This window comes from Mesoplodon densirostris, chromosome 2, assembly GCF_025265405.1.
Source record: "Mesoplodon densirostris isolate mMesDen1 chromosome 2, mMesDen1 primary haplotype, whole genome shotgun sequence".
Taxonomy (NCBI): Eukaryota; Metazoa; Chordata; class Mammalia; order Artiodactyla; family Ziphiidae; genus Mesoplodon; species Mesoplodon densirostris.
The window spans coordinates 33450083-33464079 of record NC_082662.1 but is presented as its reverse complement, the minus strand read 5'-3'; the positions used below and the strand labels follow the sequence as shown (position 1 = coordinate 33464079).

At 39.1% G+C, this 13997-nt stretch overlaps 1 protein-coding gene across 3 annotated transcripts in view; it reads left to right on the top strand.

The window, feature by feature from the left end:
• TRIT1 (tRNA isopentenyltransferase 1) overlaps positions 1-13997 on the top strand; it is a 49610-nt gene that overhangs the window by 23723 nt on the left and 11890 nt on the right. For 2 of the 3 annotated variants that reach the window (XM_060089575.1, XM_060089576.1), the window contains exons 2-4: positions 8420-8562; positions 12827-12923; positions 13599-13744. In XM_060089575.1, coding sequence (XP_059945558.1) covers positions 8420-8562; positions 12827-12923; positions 13599-13744 — 386 coding nt within the window. The remainder of the gene's footprint in view (positions 1-8419; positions 8563-12826; positions 12924-13598; positions 13745-13997) is intronic. The other variant, XM_060089577.1, reaches the window with a different exon arrangement.

Sequence of the window (13997 nt, the reverse complement as noted above, 5' to 3'; positions counted from 1 at the left end):
GAGGTAGATTTAAGATTATCCTTACTTTATAAATAAGGATTATGAGGCACAGAGAGGTTACTGCCTTGCCCAAGGTTACATAGCTAGTAAGTTGTGAAGCCAGGATTTAAATCGTGGCAAGCAGACTCTAGGGTCCTTACTGTTAACTGCTTCATCACTATATTATATACCTCTCATAGATGATGGAAATGTCCACTAGGCAGTTAAATGTACAGTTCTAGCATCATGAGAGAGAACTAGATTGCAGATAGGGTTTCGGGAGTTATCAGCACAAAAAATGGTTGTAGAAGCCATGGGGGTCACCCAGAGAAAGTTTATAGTACAGAAATGGCAGGTAGATGACATAAAGACTGCCATTTCTCCATATTGTTCCCATGACAGACATTGCTAATAGATCAGTGGCTGGCCTCAGTAAAGTAAACTGAGGAAGGTCCAGTGAGATAGGAAGGAAACCTGGAGAAGATGGTGCCATTTGAAGTCCCAAAGGAGAATGATTTATTTATTTATTTTAAATTTTATTTTATTTATTTATTTGGCTGCATTGGGTCTTAGTTGCAGCACGCGGGATCTTTATTGCGGCATGCAGGATCTTTCGTTGCGACATGGGCTTCTCTCTAGTTGTGGCTCTGGCTCAGTAGTTGCAGCACATGGGCTCACTTGCCTCGTGGCATGTGGGATCTTAGTTCCCTGACCAGGAATCGAACCCGCATCCCCTGCATTGGAATGTGGTTTCTTAACCACTGGACTACCAGAGAAGTCCCCAAAGGAGAATGATTTATGAAGGAGAGCTCAGGAGTATCAGATTGTAGTATTTCCATTACATGTTTTGAGAGCTTAGCAGAAGAATGTTATATTTGGCAGTCAGGGTTTGTTAGTGATCTCAGTGAGGGAGATAGCCATGGAGCAGTGGTGGGCAGCCAGCAGAGAAGGTGGATGGATAGGTGGTTTTCAAGGCAGGTGTAATCCCTAGAGGCAAGAAAGGAATTGAAGGGCTTCAGCATCTAATTTGGATTAGGAAGTAAATGAAGTCAAAAGGGGGAAGATAACTTGAGAGGATGGAACCAAATTAGTGGTGGGTAGCTTTTCCTTTTGCTTGTAGACAGCTGTGTTGGTGCATCATAGCCAGCCAGCACTTGGACAGAGCTCCAGGATCTTCCCAGTGTCTCTGCTGGTTAGCATACTCATTAGGGCCATCCTATAGCATGCCAACCCCAAAGGGTTGGAGCTTCAAGGAGTGGGACCTTTGGCTGTACAGCTTTTTGGGGAGTTTCTCCGAGGTGAAATTTCTTTGGATCAGGGTTTCTCAACTTTGAGACTCTCGACATTTGGGGCTGGATAATTCTTTGTTGTGGGGGCAGGGGCTTGTCTTGTGTATCGTAGGATGTTTAGCAGCATCCCTGGCCTCTACCCACTAGATGCCAGTAGCATCCCCACCCCCAAATTGTGACAACAAAAATGTTTCTAGACGTTGCCAAGCATCCCCTGATGGACTAATTCACTTCCGGCTTACAAACAACCACAGCTCTAGATTCTGCTGGTTTTCTTCTAGGTCTCTGTTGTAGATTTCCCTCACCTTCATTAGCTCCTCTGGGCACTTGAGCTCTGTTGGTTTGGAGAGTTTGGGTTATTTCGGCCTTGTAGCTTTTTTTCAGAATTTTTTCAGTCTGAAAATAACCTCTCAGTAGAGGTGAGACAGAGGCGTTATTTCCCTATAGTACCCAGTTAAATACCTAGAACATTAAATGTTTAATGATCATGATATTTAGAGAAGATTGTAAGTCAATCTTTAATCTCTCTCTTATAAACTTTATATCACTTATCTCCTTATAGTATATTTGTGTCTCTAGCTAGCTGGACTCCTTGAGGACAAGGACCCTTTTAAGTCTTTGCACTCCTAACGTCTTGCTGAGTACCTGGCACACAGTAGACTCTCAGTAAATGTTTGCTGAGATAAGCCAGTTTTGTTGATAATTGGCTAAGTAGGTTAAACCTGCAATTTCTCAGATTATTTCAGTTATCAAGTCTTACAAAGAGGCCAGAGTTCCCTTAGTCTTGTCGAAATCTAATTTGTGCAGAGAAGCATTTTATCTAGTCATTTCTATGTACGCAGATCACAGGTGTCCTCTGGGAGAATGGGAAATGGAACAGAGTGACGTGCTGCCTTTAAAAGATAACACAGATCCTTTTAGTTCTTCTAGCACCTAGAGCTGACTATGCTATAGGTAGAGTCACACTGAAACTATAATTAAAGGTGGAAAATAGGCAAAATGTCAGGCAGTCAGCTACAAACCTGTTCTTGTGGAATGATGTTTTCTAGACAGGTAATAAAATTATAAGCCCAATTGTGGCATTTATAATAAGAATATGGACCAAATGTGACATTTATAAAGCTGATTGGTTTCTAGGTTTGTTTAGATATTTATCCTTAATGCAAATGTATAAAATATTGCTCTGTTTTTGCTTTTTGGCCTAGCAGTATGATTTTTTTAGCAGTATGATTTTAATTGATAAATAATGTGCACCATAAAACACATAATTCATAACTGCACAGTTCAATAAATTATCAAAAAGTGAAAATACCTGTGTAATCACAACTCAGTTCAAGAAATAGAGCACTACCAGCCCTCTCAATAATTTTGAAAAATACCATATGATTCAGCATTTCTACTTCTGGGTATATATTCAAAAGAATTGAAAAATTCAACAAATCTTTGACATTTTTATTTTATTTTGCTAATTTTCACTAGTTTCTCATTGTATCTAAAATCTATCATCAAGTCTTTTTAAAGTTGTGGAAAAATATACATAATATATAAAACTTACCATTTTACCAACCATTTCAGTGGCATTAAGCACATTCAGGTTGTTCTGCAACCATTATCATTCTCCATCTCCAGAGCTTTTTTCCTCTTCCCAGACTGAAATTCTGTACCCATTATACACTAAATTACCATTCCTCTCTGCCCCAGCCCCTGGCAACCACCACTCTACTTTGTTTCAAAATTTGACTATTCTATATATGTCATATAAATGGAATCATAATATTTGTCCTTTTGTGACTGGCTTACTTCACTTAGCATAATGTCTTTGGGGTTCATCCATGTCATAGCAAGTTCATCCATGTCAGAATTTCCTTTCTTTTTAAGGCTGAATAATCTTCCATTGTAAGTATAGAACACATTTGTTTATCCATTTATTTCTGATGGACACTTCTGCCTTTTGGCTGTTGTGAAAAATGCTGCTATAAACATGGGTGTATATATATATCTGTTCAACTCCCTGCTTTCAGTTCTCTTGAGTACATACCGAGAAGCGGAATTTCTGAATCATATGGTAATTCTACTTTTCATTTTTTGAGGAACCGCTGTACTGTTTTCAACAGCTGCATCATTTTACATTCCCACCAGCAGTGCACAGGAATTCCAATTTCTCTACATCCTCACCAACATTTGTTATTTTCTGTTTTGTTTTGTTTTTTTAATAATAGCCATCCTAATGGGTGTGAAGTGCTTCCAAAAATTTTTAAAGACTCCTTTTGTTATGGAAATTTCCCAATATATAAAAAAATAGAGCAAATAGTAGTTGAACTCCCATATATCTGTCACCTAGCCTCAATAATTATGAACACTTGGCCAATCTTGTTCCAATTATAATCTGTCCTTCCTCCCCCACTATTGGAATGCAGACCCCAGTCATCATAAACTTAAAACGAATTAATTTTTAAATTGAAGTATAGTTGATTTATAATATATAAACTTTCTTTTTTTCTGTTAAAGCAAAATAAAGCATAAAACAATGTTATAATATAAGTAGTGTATTGTGAATTTTACTTGCATCATAGCTGTGTGTTTGATTCAGTGATCCATACCTCTTGTGTCGTTATTAACAAATATTTTCTCAGCATCATTCTTGCTCTTGTACAGTGCAGGTACATATGCCTTTCATCTACCTTTGCCTTCTTGCTTGTTAACAATTTATGAGTAAAATTTTAAAATACACAGTTACTGTGATCGCAAGCTGCCTCGTCATTTGTAAACACAACTATAACAGCATATCAGTACCTGTCAAAAGAAGTCATATTATATCGGAAAAGAGTGAAGCAACATCATTATAGACATAGCCTTGAATTACCTCTAATATTTTTTTAATTGAGGTATAAATGTTGACATACAACATTATATAAGTTTCAGGTGTACAACAAAATGATTTGACATCTGTATATATTGTGAAATGATCACCATGATAAGTATAGTTAACATCCATCATCATTCATAGTTACAGAATTATTTTTTCCTTGGGATGAGATTTTCAGATTTACTCTTAGCAACTTTCAAATATGCAATAGCGGTATTATTAACCATGCTGTACATTATAGCCTTGTGATTTATTTATTTTATAACTGGAAGTTTGTGCTTTCTGACTGCCTTCATCTGTTTTGTCCACCCCATGCCCCCACCTCTGGCAACCACTAATCCTTTACCTATACAGCTCCTATTTCTTTTTTCTTTTTAAAATTTTATTTTTTTAAAGATTTTTTTGATGTGGACCATTTTTAAAGCCTCTATTGAATTTGTTACAATATAGCTTCTCTTTTACGTTTTGGTTTTCTGGCCTTGAGGCATGTGGGATCTTAGCTCCCCGACCAGGGAGGGATCAAACCCGCTCCCCCTGCATTGGAAGGCGAAGTCTTAACCACTGGACTGCCAGGGAAGTTCCCTGATTTCTTTTTTTAAAAAAAGACATCATATACTTTCATTTGTATGTACTTCAAAATACTGTATACATCAAAGTTAAGTACTCTTTTTTTAACATAACCATAAAAGCATATTATACCTAAAAGTTAACAATAATTCTTTTATCTTCAGATACCTAGTTTGTATCACCTATATCTTTATGATCAGTTTCTTTTAATCTGATGGTACAGGAAACAAAGGGTTAACAAGTCACTCAGAGATGACAGTTTACACTGTTAACCAAGATTCAGTTACAGTTTTTAGTTTGTTAACTCTACCAGCAAGAACTCTTGTTTTTTTTTCAACCATTAATGCTCTTCTTCCTGATATTCATTGACATTTGTAAATATACCATAAACAGTACATTAGGCTACTTCCTTCAGCAAATAAGGTGAGCTTAGTTCTAGGGTTACCTTCTGTTTGATTTATTATTATTCTTTTTTTTTTTTTTTTTTTTTTTTTTTTGCGGTATGCGGGCCTCTCACTGCTGTGGCCTCCCCCGTTGCGGAGCACAGGCTCCGGACGCGCAGGCTCCGGACGCGCAGGCTCAGCGGCCATGGCTCACGGGCCCAGCCGCTCCGCGGCATATGGGATCCTCCCAGACCGGGGCACGAACCCGTATCCCCTGCATCGGCAGGCGGACTCTCAACCACTTGCGCCACCAGGGAGGCCCTATTATTATTCTTTTAATAAATTTATTTATTTACTTATTTTTGGCTGTGTTGGGTCTTCGTTGCTGCTCGAGTTGCTGCGAGCAGGGGGCTACTCTTTGTTGCGGTGCTCAGGCTTCTCATTGTGGTGGCTTCTCTTCGTTGCAAGCATGGGCTCTAGGTGCACAGGCTTCAGTAGTTGTGGCATGTGGGCTCAGTAGTTGTTGCTCACGGGCTCTAGAGCACAGGCTCCGTAGTTGTGACACACGGGCTTAGTTGCTCCGCAGCATGTGGGATCTTCCCGGACCAGGGCTCGAAGCCATGTCCCCTGCATTGGCAGGCAGATTCTTAACCACTGCACCACCAAGGAAGTCCCCTCTGTTTGATTTATGTTTATGTGTTTATCTATTAAAACTGGCCATTTTAAGGGGCTCTAGAAAATACACCTAAAGGCAGAACACAGGATGAAAATATATCTTCAAATTTATCTACATATCTGATAGAATGTGCTGGTAGAGATGTTTACATTTTGGCTTTTCTGGAGGTGGGGGCTGATAATTATGCATTTGCAAGTATATATTTTCTTAACGTTAATCTCAGTGTTAAAAATGAGAATCTATTTACAGAGGTCAGAAGTCCTCTTTTGGCAAAATCAAGTTGTTGCTTGATATTTTTTTTTTTGGCGGTACGCAGGCCTCTTGCTGTTGTGGCCTCTCCCGTTGCAGAGCACAGGCTCCGGACGTGCAGGCTCAGCGGCCATGGCTCATGGGCCCAGCCACTCGGCGGCATGTGGGATCTTCCCGGACCGGGGCACGAACCCGTGTCCTCTGCATCGGCAGGCAGACTCTCAACCACTGCGCCACCAGGGAAGCCCTGTTGCTTGATTTTTAACATTGGGTCATTTGGAATCTAAGCTTCAATAGAGCCAACTGAAGGCTGTGGGAAAAGAAGGAGAGGCACACAATTATTAATTCTTTTTCCCTCCTTTAGTTTTCTTAATTTGCACAGAAGACCACAGTATACAGTATACCCTACTGTATACTGTGGTCTAATGTTTGAATGAAGTCTTGTTCAAGATACAGGGAAAAGAACACCCTATGATTTAAGATTCCATCAATATTCAGGTGTAAGAATGCAGTTCTCTTGTCAGGCACAGATAAATGAGTTAGTTAAAGGCAAAGCTAGGGCTTCCCTGGTGGCGCAGTGGTTGAGAGGCTGCCTGCTAATGCAGGGGACATGGGTTCGAGCCCTGGTCTGGGAGGATCCCACATGCCGTGGAGCAACTGGGCCCATGAGCCACAACTACTGAGCCTGCGCGTCTGGAGCCTATGCTCCGCAACAAGAGAGGCCACGATAGTGAGAGGCCTGTGCACCGCGCTGAAGAGTGGCCCCCACTTGCCACAACTAGATAAAGCCCTCGCACAGAAATGAAGACCCAACACAGCAAAAATAAATAAATATCCTTCTAAAAAAAAAAAAAAGGCAAAACTAGTTCTTTCTCTATGGCTCTATTTATATATTTTCTGTGTGTTGTTTTTTGGTTTTTTTTTTTTAAAGAGGGCTGTTGGTTTATTTATTTCAGAGAAAGTTGTACTATAAGGTTTCTTTTTTAAAAATTTTTATTGCAGTATAGATTTACAATGTGTTTCAGGTGTACAGCAAACTGAATCAGTTATACATATACATATATCCACTCTTTTTTTAGATTCTTGTGTGCTGTCTTACTAATTAACAGTTTTCTTTTTGCTTGAAGATAGCTTATATCCTTGTTGAGTAAGTAACCTCAGTAGCTAGGAGCACAGAGGCTTCAGAGTGATAGTGACACTAAAATTATTTCCCATTCTTCTTGTGTTGTGATAGTATTGATGGTAGTAATATGGGTAGTAATGTGTGACCTTTATATAGTATTTACCATCTGCCAGGCAAAAACTAAGTTCTTTACATGTATTAACTCATTTAATTACACAACAACCATATGAGATAGATATTATTATCCTCATTTTACTGATGAGGTATTAAGGCACGCAGAGGTTAGTAACTGACTACTCCAAGTACAAATAACTAGTAAGTGGCAGAGCTAGGAATTGATCTGAGGCAGCCTGGCACCAGGGTCCTTCCTCCTAACCATTATACTGTACTGTACTTATTTGACACCCATATAAGTAAAGGGAAATGTGAGATTAAAAAATGTTCTTAACATCTTTGTGGTCTCTGTGGAACTTATTATTTGTTCATTCAGTGCTCCCTGTAGAATCCGTGATTACAGAGAGAACATTTAATCCCAAAGCATTCATCCCTATTTTCAAACTAGTATTTTCAGATCTGTTCTCCATCTGAGACCTTGCATTTAGAAAAAGTACACTTGAACTTTTTAGTTTAATTGGCAGATCAAGAGCTTACAGACAGGATATTGCCTTTGAGTATTTAGACTGTATTTGCTGACCTCCTGAAGTAGTAATTTGGCACACTGTTTCTACTACAGTTCAGCAGTATTAGGGGTTCTGACTTCAAAGCGTGTATGTGTGTGTTTTATATATATCTTTGTAGATAGGCCACTTCTCCACAAATGGAGCCAATCTTTTACAAATTCTAAAAACCTTTCAGAGCATTTAAATCCAAAAAATATCTAAGCATTTGAAGTAGAACTATGAGCAATGCAAAATGTTACCTTTCTGGAGACTTGTGGTAAGTTGTAACAACCTGCCCACTTCTAAATGCTTGAAGTTCAGGCCAAAGAACCTCCAGTTAATCTTGCAGAGTTAGTTCTTATTTGGGCACCGATTTACATATACTTTTTATCTTTAAGTCTGAGTTAATAGCCACTATTTGATAAGAAAGCCAATGTTCTGTTTTCTTCTGTTTCCTTTGTCTTGGATAATGTGGATCTGGCTGCGCTCTGGTTAGAACACATTTCCTCTGGTGCTTTGGGTCAGTCAAGTGTTTGGCTGCAGAGAGGAATAGATCACCATTTCTGCCCATCAAGTGTGCATCTTATGGAGATAGATGACTTTCTCATGCTAATTTTCTTTCCCCTAGGTTTATGAAGGCCTAGACATCATCACCAACAAGGTTTCTGCCCAAGAGCAGAGAATGTGCCAGCACCACATGATCAGCTTTGTGGATCCTCTTGTGACAAATTACACAGTGGTGGACTTCAGGAACAAAGCAACTGCTCTGATATCCTTAGGAAAGACAGCAACTAGGCTTGGTGGCTGCAAGGCAGCCCAAGCCAAGAAAGTTTTCTTTCTAGTGACAATTTCTCCTAAGCAGAGGTACCCAAGATCAATAGTAGCATTCCCATGAGAACTACTTGGATTGAAAAGATATAGTGTTCTTGCTACTCTGAGTCTTGTCCTCAGACTGCAGCATCAGCATCACTTGGGAGCTTGTAGAAGTGCTGAATTTGGGCCTCATTCTAGACCTACCGAATCAGAATCTGCATTTAACTAGAGTCGCAGGTGATTCACATGCATATTAAAATTTGAGAGGTGCCATTTTAGTGGAGAGAACACTGATTTAGGAGCCAGAAAATCCATGTCCTAGTTTTAGAACTGCCTCGTCTGACTATAAAAATTTAATTGGGTAAAGCATTTACCCCTCTGAGCTTCACTTTCCCACCCTTTAAATGGGGATAAGAAATTAATTTATAAATATAATGGAATTATAGTTAGAATTCCAAAGGGATTAGGAAAAAATTGTTGTGGGTAACACCAGGAAATTTTGGAAAAAAGAATAACATAAGGCAGGGGCTGCCCTTATATTTTAATGTCCAGACTGCCTTTAATATCTGGACTGCTACATATTAAAACGTATTGAAAATTCCTAATAATTATAATAGCATGGAACTTACATAATACTAGACAAATTTATGGCACAGATTAGAAAAGTCAGATACAAATTCAAATGGATGTATATATTTAGCTTATGATCAAGGTGGAATTTCAAAACAGTGGAGAAAGAATGTAGTAGTTAATAATTATTTCTGGGACAGTTAATTATTTTTGGAAAAAAAAAATCAGGTCCTTATTATATGGACATAAATTCCAGATGGATTTCAGAGTTAAGTAAATATGTATTTTTTTTAACAAAACTTTGAAACAAATGGGATAATATATAATTGAGTAGTTATGTGATTTTAGAGTAGGGAAGGACTTTGTAGATACAGTCTTTTTTTTTAAAGGATTTTTAAATTCAATTTTTCCTTTTTATTGTGTAAAATATACATAAAACTTACCATCTTAACCATTTATAAGTGTACAGTTCAGTAGTCTTAAATATATTCACATTGTTGTGCAGCCATCACTACTATCTGTGCCCATAATAGTTTTTTTGTTTTTTGGGGGGTTTTTTGAGGAAAATAGCTAGATTTGGATATGTTAGGATTAAGAATTCGTACTGGCAAGAAAGTATTTCAACCATTTCAATTCCTAGGTATCTACCCTAGAGAAGCCTTGCCACAAGTATACCAGGAGATAGGTGGTAGATCTAATTTTAACATTATTGCTCTTAACAGCAAAAACATATAAATACCCAAAGTCCTACTTACAGAAGAATGTATAAAATGTGCTTTGTTCATATAAGTACTTTTTTAGCAGTGAAAATGAATAAGTTGCAGTTACATGCATCAGTCAATGTGGAAGAATCTCAGAAACAACATAAAATGTGGGAGATTATAGAAGGATACATAGATGGTCATACCATGTATTATAAAAGTTAAAAAGCAAGCAAAGTTAACCAATATGTTGTTTAGGGTTTTATATACATCAGTAATAATGTAAAGAAAAGCAAGGGAATGATGAAAAACAAACAATACACAAAACAATTCAAGACAGTGGTTCCCTCAGAGAGGGGCAATAAGGGGTTGTGATGGGAATTACTACATAGGAAGCTTCAAAAGAATTGATAATATTCACTTTCTTACATTGGGTTCATGAGTATTTGTTTTATTTTTAGGCTTTATTATTTACATATGCTGCAAATGTTCTTTTGTATGTACTGAATATTTTATAATTAAAATAAAAACCCAGCTCACTAGAAACAAAATTAAAAAGACTAGATGCGGCCAAAAAATTAAAAATTTGAAAACAACAACAAAAACAGACTATAAACCAGGGGGAAAATATCTGTAACATTAGTATACTTAATATATGAAGAACTCAAAAAATACTTAAAGAGCATGAGTAGTAATTCACAAAGGAAGAAATATAAATGGTGATAAACATGAAAAAGAGTTTACCGTTGCCGTTAATCGAGGCCATGCAAATCAAAATAATGAGATAATATTTTTTTGCCTGTCAAGTGGGCAGAGATTAAAATACGGATAATAATTCTTGCCCTACCTGCTTTATAAGGCACTTGTATCAGATGAAGTAATGTATATGAAAGCCCTTTGCACATTAAAACATATCACCAGGCTTCCCTGGTGGCGCAGTGGTTGAAAGTCCACCTGCCGATGCAGGGGACACGGGTTCGTGCCCTGCTCCGGGAAGATCCCACATGCCACGGAGCGGCTGGGCCCGTGAGCCATGGCCGCTGAGCCTGCGCGTCCGGAGCCTGTGCTCCGCAACGGGAGAGGCCACAACAGAGAGAGGCCCGCGTACCGCAAAAAAAACCCAAAAAACAAAAAACATATCACCAAATGAACATTGTTGCTGTAAGACAGTTCAGTTGTTCAGAAAGAACTGATGGAAAGTGGAGAGCTAATTAAAAGAGTTAAAGGGCAGCAACAACAGGGGATGACTTAATCAGATCACTTAGAGGATTGGAGATTTGTGAATTTAAGTAAGAACCTAGAATCAGAGTGTCAGAACTGAAAGTACCTTAAGAAATATTCAATCAACCTTCTTGATTTGACAGGTGAGCGTAGTAGATACTGAGGCCCAGAGAGAAAGGTTTTTTGCTTAGCATCACAGTTGCTTCATGGCTTGGGCAAACATATTAAACCTTTTCCCACCAAATAACTCCTATCCCATCTCCCTCCCTCTTTTCCATCTCTCCCTTCTGGTATCTCACCATTTCCCCTTCCCCTTTTATTTTCCTTGCTTCCTTTCCCTTTGTTAGTCAGATTATATATTTGAAGTTTTATTACAATTACTGTGTAATTGTATGTTTCTTATACTTAATTTATAGGGGGGGATATAGAATTTGTTTCTCTTTTTAAAAAACGAATAGACACGTTTCTTCCTTATGCTCCTTGATTAGTAACATCTTTCTCCCCACCCTACCCCAACCTCTTATAGAGGGTTTCTGACAGAAGAGAGGTCATCTATCTCTATGCCCACAGACTGGCTGGCAAGGGGAAGAAGTGTGTAAATGAGTCTTTATCTGGGTTGAAAGTCTCTTTATCAGTTATTCTCAGAAGGAAAGCCCTTCTTAAAGCAGATAATTATCTGTTCAACAGAGATTCTAAAGAGAAAAATTCCAAGTAGCAGTGGTGTAAAAATAATGACTAAAGTAAATTGAGTGCTTACTCAGTTGAAAAAAGTATTTCAGGCATTGTCTTAGGGATTTTATTCGCACTGTCACATGTAATGCTCATAAGAACTCATGAGGGGCTTCTGTGGTGGTGCAGTGGTTAAGAATCCACCTGCCAATGCAGGCGACACGGGTTCAAGCCCTGGTCCGGGAAGATCCCACATGCCGTGGAGCACCTAAGCCCATGCACCACAGCTACTGCGCCTGCGCTCTAGAGCCCGTGAGCCACAACTACTGAAGCCCATGAGCCTACAGCCCATGCTCCACAACAAGAGAAGCCACTGCAATGAGAAGCCCGTGCACCACAACGAAGAGTAGCCCCCGATCACCACAACTAGCGAAAGCCCACGCGCAACAATGGAGACCCAACACAGCCAGAATTAAAAAAAAAACATGAGGGTTTTACAGGTGAGAAAACTGAAGCTCAGACAGGTTGAATGACTTGCTGAGTGTTGGAGCTGGTAATTGAAATCTGTTTGTCTTCACAGCCTATGCTTCCCAGTTCATCTGGTAGAGTCTCAAGTGGCTAAAATGTGCACTACTACCACAAAATGGTGAAGATGAGTCTAAGAACTACGGCTTAGAGAAACCAGCTTGTAATTTGCCTTAGAAGGCAAACTCACACAGTGGATATCATCTTAGTGGCTTCCTGAGCAGTTGACACTTAATTCTGTGAGAGTCCTTAGGCTTGTGCTTGTTAAGCTGATTTTGAATACTAAGCAAGCTTTGAGTTTTAGCAGCAAGGCCTAGAAAGTTCTCGAATTGGAAGGAATTACCATCATGCATCTGTCTATGGTTTATGCAAGTCCCTCCAGAACTGATAGGAAATGATTCTGAGAACTCATGAGAAACGGTGAAGACTAGTATCAAAAATATGATGAATGTGGTTTCTTACTAATACCCTACTTCCAAGTGAGTCAGATTTTCTTCTTGATATTAATATTGTGATGTCTTTCTTAACATTCACATTGAAGATATATTTGCCCGAGATAAAATTCCTATTGTCGTGGGAGGAACCAATTATTACATTGAGTCTCTGCTCTGGAAAGTTCTTGTCAATGCTAAGGTATGTTTAGTTCACTTGTAATTCAATGAGGAAATGGGTTCTTCTTTCTTGCTGGCTAATTTTAATGGGTATTCAGCAACTGTACTAACTTTCCTACTTAATATTCTGAAGCAAATGCCACCTCCATATGTGAAGTGTGCTTCTCCAGGCTGGCTTAAGGACAGGGGCTGTGTGTGGGAAAAATGCTCCTCTGTGGATTAATTAGCATCTCCATGTAAGTTAACAGTACATTAGTCTGATTCAGCATTTCCTGGCTGAAACAATCTATATGTCAGGGAGATATCTGACATTAACCATTCTTACAGAGATGCTATTGCGTAGGGTGGGACTTTGCAAACTATAATGTGCTGGAAATTCTGGTCCACTCTCGTTACACTTGTTGAGAAGACTAGCCTCCTGGATGTGTTAATATAGATGTGTTAGCCTGGGTAGCTTGTACTCCCTGAATACTTTCCTAGACAGCTAGTCCTCTTTCCTCTTTGTTTGCTGTGGCCTCACAGCACTACCATGGTGTATTGGAATTTTCTGTTTATGATCTGTCTCTCACTATATGGCAAGATCTGATTCATCTCTGTTCTGTGTTCCTGAACACTTAGTAAAGTGCCTGGCACATACAGTGTTTCAGTGTTTGTTGAATTTTTGAATTAAATTTACTACTAAACCTTCATTTAACAGCCCTGGGAGATGGGCACTGAGAAAGTGATTGACCAGAAAGTTGAGCTTGAAAAGGAGGATGGCCATGCACTCCACAAACGCCTAAGCCAGGTGGACCCAGAAATGGCTGCCAAGCTGCACCCACATGACAAGCGCAAAGTGGCCAGGTAAGAAAGCTGGGAGCCAACTGACACCAAGCCCCTTTAGAGTTAGAGGGCAGTCAGTTCTTAAGTGTGCCTGGGTGAGACAGGTTTGGTAATAGCAGTTAGTGGAGATTGATGTGTTTTAGCTCAGCAGGTTAGGAGGTTAGGAGGCCCAGAGTTACTGCCTCAGTCCAACTCCCTCAATAAATAGTTGCACCCTACTTTGTTGTTGTTACATTTAAAATGCATAATGCAATACAGTTTTTCCCTAGGGCCT